At 43.6% G+C, this 17545-nt stretch overlaps 1 protein-coding gene across 3 annotated transcripts in view; it reads left to right on the top strand.

Moving 5' to 3' along the window:
* LOC119653576 (allatostatin-A receptor) overlaps positions 1–17545 on the top strand; it is a 779896-nt gene that overhangs the window by 605429 nt on the left and 156922 nt on the right. For all 3 annotated transcript variants that reach the window (XM_038058319.1, XM_038058317.1, XM_038058318.1), the window contains 2 exons: positions 4513–4798; positions 4867–5017. In XM_038058319.1, coding sequence (XP_037914247.1) covers positions 4513–4798; positions 4867–5017 — 437 coding nt within the window. The remainder of the gene's footprint in view (positions 1–4512; positions 4799–4866; positions 5018–17545) is intronic.

Raw genomic sequence — 17545 nt, 5'->3', positions numbered from 1 at the left:
CCGGGTTAGGTCTACTGTAGTAAGGAGCTCCAGATATCTCGGTTTTGCTCTGAGGTATATTAATTCGATATCCTTAAAGGCGGTCTGGCCGACGCCATGCCCCATTGGAGGCAGAGTCTTCTTTTTCTACCATAGATATTACCCTTACAGGCTTTTCGGGTTTGATTATCCTCACCAATATGGGTTAAGTGGGCTAAAATCTCTCTCTCTCTTCTGATATCAGTACTTCTTTTTTCTGACGAACGTTTTGGGACAGTTCCTAAGTCTACTACTGATCACAATATGGTCAATCTGATCAGATATTCGTTGCCGATTGGTCCAATATCTACTCACCTTGTGACAGGTCTTGTGCTCGGTGAATGTAATACTGATGACGAGTTTGTGAAAATTGCAGAAGTCTGTTGACATGCTCGAGCAACTTCTTGTTAGAGCTCATCGTTTCGTTCAGATCATCCATCACGATCGAAATGCCAATTTGAAAAACATTTCCTGAACTGCGTGCAGTTGCTCATAGAAAGCATTCTTCTCTTCTTCATTGGAAATTTTTCTTCATGTGTATCACCGCACACTTGATTAACTTAGACCGGAATTCCGTAATCAGGATCCTAACAGAAACCGGTTGCCACTGAATTCCCGTTTGCTACCACTAGGCTTCCTAGAGTACAACATAGTACTGTAGAGCTTACAAATGATCGTCTTTTGATGGTCCCATGGGGAACCATCCTCGATGATGAGCAACTGAAAATATGCAAGAGGCACTTCACTTCAGCAGTGGCATGTCATCCGGTGAAGTTTCGCTCCTGATGGCAAGCTAACTAATATGGACGGTTCCTTTAAATAAAGGTGGAATTTTTCGTAAATCCTGGTAATTTGAGATCTTTTCCAGTGAGTGGAAGAAGGAAAGGAGCATTAAGATTCCGAAGAAGGGTACCTGTCTTGAGTGCGACACCTTTGCGAACTTGGTCTATAGAGAGTAGGGGGATTTCCGCACTGTACTGACCATATTAACCCCCTTCGGATTTTTGTGGAGTAGTGTGATATCCAGAAATTAAACCATATATGTAGGACGAGAGAGGAAGTTTATTTACGGACTTCGGAACCCCAGCACCAGCAGATTTTTGGCAGTGGCCAAGTGGGCTCCCGGCCGCCGATTTTCAGCAACCGTAGTGCTTCAGCTATGAGAAACTTTGTGATTTGGTATCTAATGGTACAAGAGATCTGCCCCTAGGCAGTAGAGATTGGTTGCGGGACTCTCAAAGGAACATGGATAGTCCTGGGATCGACATGATTACAGTTGTTGTGAAAAACTAGCGTATAAGGTAGCAACTGCAACGGGGAAAGTAGTTCTCGATTACCTTGACAAAAGGGGAAGAATGCAGAGTTCGTAAACCCGAACAATGGATAAAGGTCGATATGTGTTAATCCGGTATCCTTCGGCAACGTGAGTCCTATCAGGCGTACGCAGAAAGGGGATCTGATTTTGGAGCTAAAAAAATCCAGCGAGAAGACAATGGATACTTTTCGCATCCAGATGAAAAGGGTGCTTGGTGAGCAAGCAGAAGTGAAAGCTCGAAAGTTCGATACCAACCGAGCGCAAAGGCCTAGAAGCGGGCACGTCACGAGAGAAGATCTGTGCTCAATTCAATCTTAGCGGAATAGAAGAGAGTGTGAGAGAGAAGGCGTATGGGGTTACATAGACCGCTAATATCAACTTGGCGGTTGAATCAGGAATTAAACTTATTTCCGCGGACAAGGTAAGAATAGGTTGGGTCATATGCCTACTTAGGGACCAAGTATTTCTCAAGAGATGTTTTAAATGCGTCGATTTTGGTAACTTTGTAGCAGCAAGTACTATTAAGCACGATAAGCCGGAGAGGTGCAGGAAGTGTGGGGAAAGATTACCAAAGATTTCATGAGAAATCCACGATAACCGGCACATTGCAGGTATTCGGCATGTAGGAGGGGGTCGAATCGTAGGGCCAAATGACATCAATACAAATCAATCTCAACCATTACAAGGCAGCTCAAGATTGATTGATTGATTGGATGTAGACGTGACGGTAATCTGCGAACCTCACCGAAATTATGGTGGTGCTACGAGGAAAGACGCATCTGGAACGCGCCGATATGGGCATGCGCAGGCGCGCCATAAAAGAAACAATGGCATTCCCGGGAGCGAGGTTTGTAAGGAAAAAGTCAACGGCGTCCATATCTACAGCTTTCACTCTCCCCCTAGTGCAAAATTAGTGCAATATGAGGAGATACTAGGCAGATTTGCGTTGAACGCTAGAGACCACCGTCCCTAAATTATTGCCGGCGATTTCAACTATGGAATCGGAGACCAGAGCCAAGTAGAATGCATGTCCACTTTTCGATCTGACTTAGCGCAGTACCCCATAGGTGGCTGGAAGGGTTTGGCAAGTGAGTGGACACTACACCCACAATGACTACCAGGTTATATTTTTCGACATCAGAAACAGTCGAGTGAGAAACAGAAGTGGAAAAACTAGTGTAGCTCGATGGCCCATTAGACCTTTCGAGGAATAGGCGGCTTTAAAAGCCATGACCCGAAGGAAACGGCGCTGGAGAAGGTGAGCCACCTATGTCAGCGAGTAACTGAGGCATGCGAATCTACAACGTCGCGACGGAAGTTCCACCACAGTAGGAAACCAAGAAATTTGGCCATTGAGTTCATCGTGGGAGCGAGGAGGCTTTGCCAAAGGAGAAGAGGAAGCAAGAACCCCGGCAGTCAGAGGAAGAATAGCGCGATCTTCCAAGTGGCCTTAAAAAGGCCGGGTAGTAATCAGAATTGCTACAATGAGCTGTGCCTTGAGGCAAATACAAACCCGTGGGGCGCTGCTTACAAAGATTTACTGAACAAGATCCTTGAACAAAAATCATTCCAGTTGACGTGCAGGCGATTCTTGTTTGAAATAATTGGAATCCTTTTCCCACAACAGGAAGAAAGTGGACTTCAGCTAACGGTTCAACAGGACGTCTTCTCAATCAAGGGGTGACCGAGGAGGAACTACGAGCGATCTATGGACGAATTTGATGTAACAAGGCTGCGGGATTGGACGGGATTCCAAACAAAGCCCTGAAGTTGGATGCTAAAATTAGATCCGCATGGTTCATAAGCACATGGTGGAAGAAGTGTCTCCCGCCCAGTGGAAAAGCAAAAGTTTATTCTGCTACTGAAGCCCCAGAAAAAACCTGCCGCACCCTCTTCATATTGCTCTAACTTTTAGACACTATGGGGAAAATGTTGAGAGGGTGGTCTATATAAAATATCGATGTAATATTAACGGTTGTGGACCTGGCTCGGGAGACATGTCAAAATTTGGGTTGGTAATTACGAAGCTGTTTCAAAGTCGATCATTATGTTAGATGGGGGGTAATAATTAAGGCCAAGTTGAGCTTCAAGGGGCAACGCAGTTATAGGACCCGGTAATCTCGCGGAGGAGATGCTGAGGCCGGAAGCAAATTTGAGTGCGATAAAGGCAACAATATCTGCGATGCAGAAAAAGTTAGAGGAACTGGATCGAGCCCGGAAAGTGCGACGGACGCGTGACTTAGTCGTGCTGGTGTGAACCAGAGCCCTTCTCGGAGGTAATACTTCCTGCGGACATATGGGCGGAAAAGTGGAGGTGGTTTTAGTAGCTGAGAATCTCACACACTGTGGCAACTTGGCGCAGCAGCATCCTTTTAAGGTTTCCACTCATAACAAAAAAAAACCCTTATTTCCGGCAGAGGTGTTAGATAGGTATTTCATGTACTGGCATGAATGCTGAGCTTGCACTCAGTATAAGTCAGTATCGCTTCGGTAGTCACGGCGGAGCTCTAATTGTGGTCTCCAAGCATATCTACACTTGAAGCGGACCGTGAAATTATGCCTGCAGGGTAGGTACTCATGTTAAAGCCCCAGAACACGCATGAGTCTATGGGAGTAGCACATGAAAATCGTCGCGGTTTCTTGCTGTGCCACACCATTGATAATTATTAGCAAACCAAATGAAAGAATAGTAGCATGCGAAGGGCAGTTGTGATGTCTAACACTGGAAGTCAACCTATTCATCAAGCCGTAGAAATTTAGCTAATTTTCCATAACAACGAAACTTTGATTGATTGACATAAGCATTAGTTTTGGGCGCTCTGGTAGTTTTCCATTAAGAAATTGGAGATTATATTGTTCTGAAAGCATACAAAATCCCTGATCTAAGGCTCTAAAATGGATAATACTACGGCGGGTTCTACTCTCGAGTGGATTACTTAAGTTCATTAAACTTGTCATTTTATGTTATTCCATCAAAGTTTTATACTACATTTTCCAGTTCTTTTGACATTATCGTTATGTCATAACAATAAACTTCCTGCTCAGTTATTATCTTAATTCTCTATAACTTATATAATGTCAACATATCCAAGATAACTCAATTAACCTTTCCATACCCTTTTTATTAGCTACAATTTATGGAGTCATCTAATAACATCTATCATCTTTTGTCATTTCAGTTGTGGTTGTGAACCAACAAATGCGTTCAACAACGAACCTCCTCATCATAAATCTGGCAATATCCGACATCCTGTTCGTCATCTTCTGTGTCCCGTTCACTGCCACAGACTACATCCTGCCCGAATGGCCCTTTGGCAACTTATGGTGCAAGTTCGTCCAGTACATGATTGTTGTCACCTGCCATTGTAGCGTTTATACACTTGTTTTGATGTCCTTCGATCGATTTCTGGCTGTGGTCCATCCTGTCACGAGCATGTCCCTGAGGACGGAACGTAATGCAATGTTGTAAGGATTCCAACTGGATTCAATACTGAGAGTCTAATTTGTGACGTTTTAATTGTTATCTCCCATAGAGCTATTCTGTGTGCTTGGGTTCTAATCCTGACGTCAGCCATTCCGGTGGCATTGTCACACAGTGTTCGAATTTATAGCCTCAAAGGACTGCATCACACGGCCTGCGTGTTTTCATCGCATCAGGGGGTGTGGAGCTTAGTAGGATTCCAGGTGAGTATTGATCTGCTAGCTATAGGTAAATGGTGCAACACATAGGGGGTGAAAATTTTATAGTTGACATCGGAGATTCGCTTGCAGATAACTATTTTGCAAAATAATCGAATCCTCGGGGAAAGCCAGAGAATTTGGGTGTTTGCTGAACACTCCATTTGGGTGAAATGGACGTATTTAAACAGGCTCGACGATTTTCTAATGAAGTGAGCTTTATACTTTAAACTTTATAATTAATTCGGTACGATATGATTTCTAGCTCATATCGGATTGACAAAATGAGTTGTCCAAATACACAATACCGTCCTCTATGAATTGCCAAAATTGCATTCTTGCAATTTGTTCCGAACACATTAATAAAGTGATTACCTTCAAACCATCGGTGTTTCGTCAAGTGGGGAACATAAGTGCGACGCAATATACTTCGATGACTTGTATGAGGGAGTCCTGGCACAGTACCAGGTTCGTGATGTGGAGGCGATGCTATGTCATTTTGCAAATGGCACCAGGCCATTAGTCACGGGGTGGCAACGCTTGGGTATTCGTCGGTCATGAATGGGTAATTTTAATGTGTATCGTTTTCAAACTGCGACAAAATATCACACATAAAATAAAAAGAGGCGAATACTTTTATTACAGTTGTTGCATTGGATGACAGGATTTATAATTTAGAACACTTCTGCGCTGGCATGGAGCTAGCCCTCTTGGAATTGTCCTCTTGCTCTTGGACACATTCAGACGTCCTGACTTTTCGTTGAAAGTTCTGCAAAGGACAAACACCCCTTCATAGCATTTAAATATTCAAATGTATTCCTGAAAATATGTGGAAAGAATGTTGGGAAAGTTTGTCCTTCCACACAACTGAAAGTCACAGTTGTCACTTCGCCCGTGGCGCAGGATAATATATTAAGCACTCGGCAATATGCATGGCGATAAGTGCGACCGTTTAACACTAGGATGTCTGTTGGTGACAGTTCCATCGAGTGCTCCTAGTGATGTCTCCTGCGCCAGGAAGGAAATTACAGTTTTACGAAGCTTTTTATTCCAGTTTAGTTACCATATATAAGTCGTTAACGTAGTTTTGGAATTGTAGGAATCCATTTGGTACTAATACGCCCTTGTTTTCAGCTCCATATTTACATATTCATAGGATCGCTGTTGGAAGCATGTTGCTTAATGTATGCGACTATGATTGTTTGTGCAGAAGACAACAGAAGTATTTTCTGGTTATTCCCCATTGACTCGACTAGAATCTCCCAACAATGAAATCTGAACTTTCCACAATTATTCATGAAAGGGAATATATTCGACAGGAAAAAAGTCCCCTAGCTGGGCTTGATGTTGTTATACATGCGAAGGATACTCTCATAAATGAAATGCATAGAAGAATAGGAGTCACCGTTATGGGATTCAGAGTGTGTTCGTTTGCGAGCTCTGTTCCAAACATAGGGATTAATCTGATACAAGCTTTCTGGGTCTCACAATGCTTCTATTTGGCTATGGAAACAATGGTTTTTCATGTGCGACAACATGCGGTTCCCACCAAAAGTTATTGTCAGTAATACCCATTGCGTCGTGATGCTGTTATGACGATTTGGTTAAACTATATTAATTTTATTATATAATTCGAATGTTCAGCTGAAATTTAAAAAAAAACAAAAGCTAGTTTATGCATAACTGAGCATTATTTCACTTGCTTCAGTCTACTCCGTCAACAAAAGATACAGTGTCTAATGGTCTGATCAATCTCCGTCTTTCCCTAGACTATTACATTTATCGGAACCTTTCCCAAATTTCTAGCTATACCACTTCCTAAAACGATGGATCTTTAAAAAATGTACTTTCTTTTCAATATACTATTTTAAAATCCATTCTAAATATAATAATTTCCGCTTATTTATCCTCAAATTGCTATAAAGACAGATATTCGTGAACTTGCCGTTATTATGCTATGTATCATCATGTCGAAAATTAGATGTACGCTTAATAATTAAGAGCAGTACTTGCATTATCGCCAGATCGATATTAGCGAATTTTCGACAGTCAACTAGGTAGGTGTCGATGACCACTCCGAGGAGCCCAATAAGCGGCGCAGTGTGCCGTTTTGATGCCATAAACCCCTAAGACCATGACTCCTGTTATGAGAGCAACGAGTTGTAGTCCATGCGGCTCAGTTCTTCGGAGCCAGTCCGTATCATTCACCAAGGAACGCAGCTCTCCCACCCTGCAGCTAGAAATCTCCCTGAGATCCTCAAAAATGGTTTACCTAGTGTCCGCAGCGTGACTCTCACTAGAACTGGGCAATCTCATAATCTGCCATAACCTTGTATGCATTTGCACGCGCCTGACACAAGAATTCTCCATCGGGTCTTGTTATATGCGGGCCAAATTCTCCCTGACTTGGCACACGTGGTGAGTCTTCGCCATTTCAGGTCCGCGGCTGTTAAGTAGTGAGAGTAGATTCCACCTTTGACAGTCGCCAGCAGGACACATAATGCACTCGCCTAAGGATTGCCAAAACCTGAGCCCCGCTTGATAAGTCCATCAGTCTGCTCATTCCCCTCTATTACCGGAAACCAAGAGGAGGGTAACTTGATCGTGCCGGCCAGACTGTTCTGCACTGTCCCACCATCCTGGGGGATGTTGCCAATGGGTGCAACTACCCAGTAGTCTATGTGTTTTCAAGTCGCAGGGATTGGATAAGTTTGTCTTTATCCATGCGAATCTTCGGGTACCAGATGCTAGCGACTCGTCTCCCGGGGATCTCGTCCCAGGGGATGACTTTGTGTTTTACAACTTCCCAGGTATGGCTGATCTTAGTCATGCACGAACCGAGGAAGTTCCGGGAGAATTGGTCCTCGTATGGACTGGATGTGCTTGAGAGTGATGGGCTTCGCCTTTTGATTATCTGCCAGGCGTTTGCTTTCATATTCTTCAACAATCGCTTAGTATTTAACGAGGTCTTTTTCACCCCGCCCGTCGACAGTATCGGTCTCCTTATTTTTCACAATCTTGCTCAGAATATGCATGGCCATCTGGCACTGGCTCTTGAGCAGGTCTCCATTAGACCTCCGCTTCTTAGTTAACATTTTTGTTAGTCCTTGCTTTTGTCGACGGCTGGCCTATTGTTCACACATTCCTCGGCATATACTATTCCACCTTGGCAGGTCCTGTTAGTGCCTTTTCAATTGCAGAGAAGCCGGTCCCCGGGCTGTTGCTTCGGGTCGTCCCCACTCCAGATCCACTTGCCTCTAACACATGACCAGGAGGCAAACAGATCATCGCCTGATACTTTTGAAAGTTTGGGTGCTAAGACTTAAACGAACGGTCCGTGAACCAAAACAAGAAGGAGTAAGTTGCTCCCCATTTGGTCCGCTCCAGCATTAAGTTGATGCGGAGTTAAGTCCCCATCATTCTCAAAAAAGGAAATTATTATTTACGAGTTATCACAATCTCGGCAGATATCTGATTTTACCTAATACTACCACTGAGTGCCAATCATTTAGCTCCAGTGGCGCTAAATATATAGACCTTTGGTGGTGGCCGGGGGTAGGTTAATAGAAGAATAGTGTAATTTTGCATGGTTTGAACCAGATAGTGTTAAAGTCCCAGGACGCCTAGAGAGGCCATCAGGGACTTAGGTACAATACCTGTAGCTGATAGAATTATCGGAACTACAACCACTCTCTTGACTTTTCAAACTAGTGGCCCATATTTTACCTTCTTCTTCACGTATTTCCGTTCAATGTTGCTATTGTGGTGGATAGTAGAATCTAACCGATCTTGACGGCTAACAGCAAGTCAGCTAAAACTTGCCGGTCCCAATACATGCCAACGCCATAACTATGCAGCCGGAAATGAGATTGTCCAACGTCCCTAACTTCCAGCCATACATTCTGCACTGGTGTCTCTCCACCTGCTGTTTTATTATTAGCTTTTTATAAGTTCTTTTGACGATTGCGCTGTCCTAAATGAACACATGAATCCCTGCACTTCAGCAAAAAGCTCCCCTGAATACAGCCCTCTCTTCGAGAAATGAATATCGGTACATGGTTACCAGAGGCAGTTCACTTGGTTGCCGTGCATTGCGTTCCACTTCCGTTTATCGATCCGATCCGATCTTGGGCCAATTTCATCCTACTCAGACGATTGGAAGATCCATCCTTCAAGTTAAGTGGAGTCAGTCCACAGTCTGCCTCACAAATAGCCCCTTGCAAGAGACTCGCCTGCTCCTTGCTGTACAAATAAGCACATAGCGAGCTACTTTGGCGATGATGTTGTACCCCAGTGTCAACCAGACCCCTGTCTCCGCTGCCAAGAGGTAGATTCACCCACTCGATGGCGGAGTTTGGATGATGCATTCGGAATTTGGACATAGTAGTCTGTATCGACTGCTGAACGTTCTTCGTCTTCGTCTACGGCAATATTTTGAATACATATGGCAATGAAGGGATAGAGAATACATTCTGTGCATCTACAGTTACAGGAATTCGGACAGCAAAGCAACTTGAACATGGGTACCTAGGTACTGGTAGAAGTTTGTCCCGGTCATGTCTTGTATGCGTCGATCACCAGTACTATGTTAAGGATGTGGATGGCTTGTATTCGACCCTTGCCTAAATCGAATTCCTTTCAAATATCGTGGCTGAACCGATATAGCAGCTAGAGAGATTTTTTGACCTCCAGTTGTGTGTCGGAGTACTACCGAGTCAATAATGAGTTGCTCCTTGCAACCTCTTGATCCAAGTGAACAGGCTTTCTGGTTCTTCGACAGAATGTTGTTGGTCTCGAGGTACGCATTGCGTTGGTTAGCAAGTAATTGGTCTTATGTCTGCGGGATCCTGCACCGTGTCCTTTTCGGGGATAAGGTAAGTAGTAACCAAAGTGAGAAATCTACAAACGTAGAGGGTTTCAACTTGGTATTCGAACTGGACCAAGAGAGTCTGAATGTGCTCAGCGGAAGTCACCATATGGTACTCCACTTTTTCCTAGATAGACTAAAATTCAGTCATATCAGGAAACTGTAGGACATCATCTCCCTTTTGAGAGCGAAGAACAATGATGGTCTTCGACGCACACAATATAGAGCAAATTGCAGCATCTACGATGCGCTCTCCCACAATGGAGCTGCGCGCGCAAGATAGTGCATACAGGCGTGGACTACAGAGTGAATCCTACCTGCTAGTAACTTCTCCTACACCTTCCAAGGAATAGGCGGAAGAAAAGGAAGCCAGAGAAGTGAATGGAACTGGCTTGATGCCAGTTCGAGTGATCGCATCTATGCAAACTGGACAGCGCAAATCAATCAAGGTGGTAAGTGGAAAACAGAGGCGTGCTCTGCGGGATGAGATGAGATTTTTCATGGATGAGGACATGGGAACTGTGGTACCTCCAAGTGCGGTTTTTATCAGAGAAATTAAACACGAAGGGACCGAGTCTCTGGCGGTACGATGTGGGGGAAACCCCATCATACGCGGACTGCCACATACACTTCTAACTATTTTCCATAACAGAATTATGTCGAAAAACATAAAGATTGGTCAAGTCAACCTGCAGCTTTCTCCCATCTGTTGGCAGCGTGATTTCCCCTACATTTTTCTGGTGCACGAGCCACGGGTTGGATTTAACAGGATCTACGGCATTGGATTAGGAGCTAGGATCTTCTACGATGAAAGATCAATAAGACCGAGAGCGTGCGTCCTGATGTCATGACGGTTAGAGGCAACCATGCTGAGACAGTTCTGCTCCCAGGACTTATACAATATCAGATAAATGGCGAGTGGAAAAACATCATAGTTGCCTCCGCTTATTTACCCTATGATTCTTTGTATCCTCCACCGACACAAGAGCTTAGGAACCACGTGGCGTATGTAGAACCAAGTGGTCTCGAACTCTTAATAGGTTACGATGCGAATGCTCAACATATTTGTTGGGGCAGTAGCAAATACAATCCAAGAGGAGAGAAGCTATTTGATTTCATCACTTCAGCTGGTCTTATGACTGCAAACATAGGGTATGCCCCTACGTTCGTGGGACCAAGAAGAAGCGAAGTAATTGACCTAACAATCTGTACCTCAAAAGTGTTAGAGTTGATCACACACTGGCGATTGTTAGACGAGGTCTCACTGACAGATCATCGATACCTAGAATTCAATCTGACTATTGCGGGTGAACAGTCTCCAGTACAAAGGTGGAACCCTAGGAAAACGGATTGGACAAAGTTCAATAAGCTTCTTGGCAATAATGTACAGTTCCCTAGACGACTAAGGAAGGCGACGCTGGAAGATGAATTGAAAACTCTGCAACTGCACACTTTTAGAGTACTATGAAAAGGCTTGTCCTATTTGCCAAGGCCAAAGCGGTAAAACGGTTCCTTGGTGGAACCGGGTACTACAAAAACAGAAGAAATCAACCAGGCGACTTCTGAACCGTGCTTGCAAAAGTAATAAAAACGAAGACTGGTTAAATTTCAGGAACTCACAGCAATATAAGAGGCTCGTTAGGTATTCGAAACGAGACTCCTTTAGAGTGTACTGTGAGGAACTGGAAGGCGAAAAAGTGACTTCAAGGCCGTGCAGAGTCCCTAAAAGAGAGAGTCGGCCAAGTTGGACTCTCTTAGAAAACCCGACGACTTTCACGAGCTCCAATTTCTATGGGGGGTATGGAACACAGAACAAAGAAATATTCTTCGAGGATGTATTGCTCTGGGCTACGTGCCTTCCTCTTGGCAAAAGGATAAGGTAGTCTTCATACCGAAACCTGGGAAAGATGACTATTCCAACCCAAAGAACATCAGACAGATCAGCTTGACTTCATTCTTGCTGAAAGGTTTGGAGAGACTGGTGGAGCGTTACATTCGTGCAAACGCACTTAGGTCGCACCCACTGAATGAAAACCAACATGCGTACAAGCGGAAAGTCCTGTGAGTCTGCTCTTTATTCCTTGGTCAAAAAGACAGAGGATTCTACTTTGAATGGTGAGTATGCGATGGTTCGTGGATATTGAAAGGACTTTTGACTGTGCGCCTTTTCAAAAACTTTGTGATGCCGCCAGAACGCATGGTGTTGATGATGCTTTAATTAAGTGGACTCATGCTATGCTAACGCAAAGATTGCTGTGCGCTGAGGTGGGTGTCGATCGGTATCTGACTGCAGAAGCAATAAGTGGGCTACCTAGAAGACAAGATGTCTAGTCTAGTGTCCCGGGCTAACGAATCCCATAATTGTCTTCCCTTGGGAATGATCAGTCTGGATCTCCAATGAGTGTGCTTATCATTAACATCTGTAGTGGCAAGAAATCTGTTCCCCAGGATGTTGAAAAACTTTTCAAATGTTTGAGAAATCAGCTTAAACTTGGAGGACAGCATATCACAATAATGGCTATCGCGCTAGTCCAGTAATCGACTTCAAGTTGTTTGGAGATAGTCTTTGCAGCAACTTTTATAGGGTAATGCCTCATGCAGGATCTGATAAGTATTCCAGTACCAACATGGGCTTCCCTTCTCGTGTTTTCATTGTTACGTTTGAAGTCCACCATCATGGATGGGGCAATTTTGAGAGGTTTGTCAGGTTTTTCATTGTTTTCCTGCTAGAGCCAAAGTCGCTCCATTTCGATTTTACGTAATGCCTGAGGCGTCTCCCTAAAATGATTATCTTCATACATTACTTGTCGGTTTGCTTTGATCTTTCTATAAATGGAGTTGAACAAACATACTTTGATCAATATTCTTTTGTTGGCCGAAAACAATGATTAAATTTTGTCCCTATGAGAAGTTCCATGGATTTATGATTATTTAATGGGACAGGTGGAAGAGAGGGCATGGACAATTAATTAATGGAGACCTTCATATTAACACGGAGGCCTTCTGAATATTGTAAATTTCGATTCTCCATAATACGTCCTTACCATTTGTCTAATTGCTGTCCTTTGTTAGCTTGCTCCAGAAGTAACTATCGGGTTTTATTAGCAATATGTCATCTGTCTAATTATAATTACAAACTGGAAATTCAAATTCTAATGTTCCGAAACCCAAATATGCCCGGATAATATGCAAGACGCACGTAGCCATCCATTCAGCGTGCAAAGCCCACCCCGTTTCCACGTTTTAATGAAGCAATACAAGAAGTAGTTAATAAAGTGTTTATTATTGCCATAGCTCATAGAGGTAAAGCCCTTCTTGGAAATTTGCGGTTAGACATAGATAATCCACCTTGAAGGAGTTAAGTGCCACGAGCGAAATTAATAATAATGAACTGCTTTTACCGGCAGATGTGTGTGTGTGTGTATTCATTAAGTTGAAACCCAAGCCCCATAAAATTTTATAGAGGGTAAAGTGGTAAGTTATCTATCCCGTCAACATCTTATAATGGTATACATTATTAATAGAGCCTTTCCTCATCCAATCGGGTTAGAGAGAATTATAAATTGCCGTTTGGCATTAATTTGAATTTGAAATCGTTACGAACGCCCCCAAACTCACTTCCCTGAAAAAGAAACAAACCGAATGCTGGAATATCGGAATTATTTCGGGTATAAAATATTGAGGGAAATAATGCAGGCCGAAAGGGTAAAGAACCATTTATTTCCACCATCTGACTAGAAGATATCATGTCAATGACACAATCACGCAGGTTGGATACTGCAGGTCGGGATTAGATTTTTGGGCAATTCATTTCGTTTCTGTTATACCAGAAATAGTTTCTAATGTTGACCCATGTGTGCCGGAAAAGGGAGATGAAAAAAGTAAGAGGATTAAGGTCCCCACAAATAACCTTTCCACGACTTTCAAGAAAACTTTTTCCTCCGCATGAAGCAAACAGCGCGTCGTTTAAAATATCACTCCATATTTCCGTAACACTAGCAGTTGAAGATATGTGGCAGGATATGTGACAGAAAGACCCGAATGGGGAACTTAACTGGTTTGATGCGAATTCGAGAGAAAAGTTCCTAAATGGCAAAAAATACTTTGAAATTTCTCTGTTTACTGAAAATTGTTATCTATTAAAATACAGTTTCGCAGACTACATCTTAGGCAAAAATTCCCTTCACTACTAAGAAAACATAGACATCGAAAATGGAGATTACGGAATCGAAGTATTTGGCTATCTGGCGGCGGAAGGTACCTCTCACATAGGACCGTCTGTTATAGTACGGACATGGACTTGACGAGAGCGTGATTATGGCAGGAATACCATAGTGCTTTGTGCTGAAGCCCTCTTGTGAAATGAGTTGGCTTTGCAGATAACCTGACCTTATTCGTAGGTATGATGAGCGAGATCGCAAGAGAAATCTTCAGTCCAGTTTACGAGATCGGGCTATATCAGATCAGTATTCAGGTTAGGTACTAAATATATATGTATATGACTGTAGTCGATCATGTGGGCAAACCTGTTACAAAAACCGGAAGTGTGGTGAGAATTGATCGCGCAGGTCAGCCAACCCTACTGAAGTATCCCGTTTTCATTCTCTTGTGTTGGCTTTGCTCGGGAATGTGGAAGGGCCCTTTTCATCTCCATTCACGACTTGTGCGAAATTTCCTATGTCTATCAGGTTTGGGAATCTCCGAAAGCTCGATGGAAGCACGAGAAATTATGAAAGCGTTTATAAACATGTTCGCTATTTAACGCTTAGTAGGGTATCGCGCGTCAACCATACCTACTCGCCATCGCTCGTGGTTCACTGACATGCGCTCCAGTTTCACCCATGACTTCCCGTTCTCCTCCTTTACTATTTTGCGCCAAGTGCTCTTGGGGCGATCGTCATGTCGGCCATCTTGAGAGAGTGGGTTCTATTGCATTGCGTAACCAGCAGTATTATTGTCTATTGTCGCTCCTTAACCCTATGCACTGCCACTTTCGCCTTCCGATCACATCGCGTACGCCAAGCCTGTACACCAACCTATCTTATAGGCAGTATGATCTTAACCGATCCTCTCGTGAAGAAAATATGCTGGCCGCTAGGCACCAAATGGCATAAACTAATCCTACTATCTTGGCAAGTTCGAAGAGGGGCGAGGGGGAAGCATGTTGGAAGTCACGGGGAGGGGAGTCGTAAAAGAACGGTTCCAGTTTATTCCCAATATAAAGAAGTTAACTAAAGGACGTCATAGGGAGATAAATCATCACATGGCCCCATTTTTAAAATTAGTACAAAGGGGATAATACACTCAAAGACTTATAGGATTGCGCGTGATTCCAAATGTAGTGAAAGATCCGGGGGAAATATACTGCATGTGGTGGTTAACTCCGGTAACTTTATTGGGATTATTTGCATCATCTATAGTTTCCATGTCAGCTTCAAACCATCCTCGAAATGGCTTTAGTTCCGGGGTTTTTCTTGCTATTTACCAACAGTACCCTAATCCAACGGTATTATGAACCGCTCTCGTTCTTTCTCAAGAAGTAGAACTAGACTATTTTTATCAAATCTGTGGTCGGTAACAGTCCTGGAGTCCGGCAGTAGCGATTTGGATGATAATTTCCCAATAAGTCATACTTTCTCTTCTCGTTTTGATGGAGAAAATTCCAAGCGGAGCTACGACATTGCAACGGCTGATTTTCTCGGTACTGCTCAAGATCCTGCACGTAAATATTACATGATAGGTTATCTCCTTTTCATCAGTGCATAAATTACAGCTGGAGTTGTTAATTGAAGGATCATGAAATACAACGTTTGTTGTTTTTCGTTGGGAGTGAATCATCTTTGACTGACGTAAGGAATGCCTATGTCTGGTAAAACAGTACATCATTGGCCAATCATTTGTTGCATGCTTTAATGTCAACCCCTCGCAACAGCAAATTTTTTACATGTCCCCCTTGAATGGGCTTCTCTTTCGATATGCTGATCCTCTGCTGGCCTGAAGTAAAGTTCAGTATGGCATCCCGTTTTCTGCTCCTCAACTTCAAAATAGACTATTTATGCCTGAATGGATGAGGTCAGGGAGCAATACTGCTTTTAAATTGCAGATATTGGGTTGGATGCGTACTTCTGAAAAAGTCTGCTATCTGACCTGAATCGCAGTTGCCTTCCAGGACTGAGTTGGTTATACATTTATAAAATAATAATAATCGTTGGCGCAACAATCCATATCAGGGCCTTGAAGTGTGTTAGAGCACTTCATTCAAGATCGTACCGGTACACTACAGTACACTGTAGGAGGCAATGTGGTCAGCGTTGTGCTCGCCCGAGATTATTACCCTGATTTGACTCAGGTACTCATTCATAACTTAGTCGACTGGTATCCGACGTCAAATCACGATACAAATTCCACTGCCACCAGTGAGATTTGAACCGCGACCTTCCGTACGACAGCTTTGTGCTCTAACCACTCAGCCATCCGGACACATTAACGTAAATACTCACTTATAAAAAATCAATTGGAATTCCTCTTTCTTGAAATTGTTGTCACAAAACCCTTTCATCTTTAAGTTTCCCGAAATCCTGAAATCTCTTTGAACCTTTCATCATCATCATCATCATCAACGGCGCAACAACCGGTATCCGGTCTAGGCCTGCCTTAATGAGGAACTTCAGACATCCCGGTTTTGCGCCGAGGTCCACCAATTCGATATCCCTAAAAGCTGTCTGGCGTCCTGACCTACGCCACCGCTCCATCTTAAGCAGGGTCTGCCTCGTCTTCTTTTTCTACCAGAGACATTGCCCTTATAGAGTTTTCGGGTGGGATCATCCTCATCCATACGGATTAAGTGACCCGCCCACCGTAACCTATTGAGCCGGATTTGATCCACAACCGGACGGTCATGGTATCGCTCATAGATTTCGTCATTGTGTAGGGTACGGAATCGTCCATCCTCATGTAGGGGGCCAAAAATTCTTCGGAGGATTCTTCTCTCGAACGCAGCCAAGAGTTCGCAATTTTTCTTGCTAAGAACCCAAGTTCATGAGGACTGCAAGATCATAGTCTTGTACAGTAAGAGCTTTGACCCTATGGTGAGACGTTTCGAGCGGAACAGTCTTTGTAAGCTGAAATATGCTTTGTTGGCTGACAACAACCATGCGCGGATTTCATCATCCTAGCTGATATCGGTTGTGATTCTCGACCCTCGATAGGAAAAATTATCAACAGTTTCAAAGTTATATTCTCCTATGCTTATTCTTCCTCGTGTTTGACCAGTACAGTTTGATGTTGTTGGCTGATTTGTCTTCGTTGCTGACGTTGTCACCATATATTTTGTCTTGCCTTCGTTGATGTGCAGCCCAAGATCTCGCGCTTATCGCCGCCTGCTCGATCTGGATAAAGGCAGTTTGTACGTCTCGGGTGGTTCTTCCCATCATGTCGATATCGTCAACAAAGTCCAGTAGTTGGGTGGACTTGAAGAGGATCGTACCTTTTGCATTTACCTCAGCATCACGGATCACTTTCTCGAGGGCCAGGTTAAAGAGGACGCATGATAGCGCATCCCCTTGTCGTAGACCGTTGTTGATGTCGAATGGTCTTGAGAGTGATCCTGCTGCTTTTATCTGGCCTCGCACATTGGTCAAGGTCAGCCTAGTCAGTCTTATTAATTT

Source organism: Hermetia illucens, chromosome 4 (genome assembly GCF_905115235.1).
Source record: "Hermetia illucens chromosome 4, iHerIll2.2.curated.20191125, whole genome shotgun sequence".
Lineage (NCBI taxonomy): Eukaryota > Metazoa > Arthropoda > Insecta > Diptera > Stratiomyidae > Hermetia > Hermetia illucens.
This window is presented reverse-complemented; position numbering and strand designations above follow the sequence as displayed.